The 846-nt window shown below is 58.9% G+C and overlaps 1 protein-coding gene across 1 annotated transcript in view; it reads right to left on the minus strand.

The window, feature by feature from the left end:
- Positions 1–411, minus strand: part of RAI2 (retinoic acid induced 2) — a 1592-nt gene extending 1181 nt beyond the window's left edge. Inside the window, exon 1 of the mRNA XM_009648815.2 lies at positions 2–411. Within this exon, the coding sequence (XP_009647110.1) occupies positions 2–347 (346 nt within the window). The 5' untranslated portion in view covers positions 348–411. The remainder of the gene's footprint in view (position 1) is intronic.
- Between the last annotated feature and the right edge of the window lie 435 nt (positions 412–846).

Consider the following 846-nt stretch of genomic DNA (forward strand, 5'->3'; position numbering starts at 1 on the left):
GTGGCGGTGTTGGTGGCGGGCGTCTGCGGGGCGGCGCGGCCGGCGACCTGCAGGTGGATGGGCAGGACGACGGGGCTGTCCCCCAGGCAGATGGGCTGCAGCACGGTGGCCGCCACCTTCAGGGCCCCCCCGCTCTGCGACTCGGCTGGCGGCGTCAAGATGGAGGGCGCGGGGACGGTCACCAGCGGGGACAGGGCCTTCTTCATCAGGTCGGCCGAGTTGATGTTCCAGGCCTCCGCCGTGATCAGCTGGGCCACCCCGTTCTCCAGCTTGTTGTTGGCCATCGCCGAGGGTGAGCTGGTGACGTCCATGGGCAGGTTTGGGGCGTCCTTGTACAGCTCCTCCATGTCACAGGGCTTCTTGGGCTCTGCCGGCGCCGCCTCTACATCGCCGTCAGCGGGACCCGTGGCGGCTCTGGGCTGCCAGGAGCATCGGCACGGACATAATTTGGCCTGCAAACCAGAAACATATTTTAGGCACCGCATAAATCTCCTCCTTAAAATAATATTTGCAATTGCCTTTAAAGACCCCATCACCAAAGAAAAGCCGTTAAACGTTTCCACGCTTCAGGCTAACGGCTCTGTAATACACTGCAGTGTATATACAGAGATGCTAGATACACATACATCCCTGAGTGTCGTACGAAGAGTTTTGAGGAACTTCTATTTAGTCGTAAACACAGATAATTTAAAAGGCCTTGAGGGCTGCCTGCAGCCAACCTCCCCCCCCGCCCCCCCACAGGCTGAGACAAGGACCCGGGCTGTCCCTTCCACGTTTTTAAACAAAGCTTCACATAATGACAGTGCACGGCCAAGCCGAGCGACAGCGCGCTGCTTTAACTCAACA

Source organism: Egretta garzetta, unplaced genomic scaffold (assembly GCF_000687185.1).
Source record: "Egretta garzetta isolate BGI_Z169 unplaced genomic scaffold, ASM68718v1 scaffold111, whole genome shotgun sequence".
Lineage (NCBI taxonomy): Eukaryota > Metazoa > Chordata > Aves > Pelecaniformes > Ardeidae > Egretta > Egretta garzetta.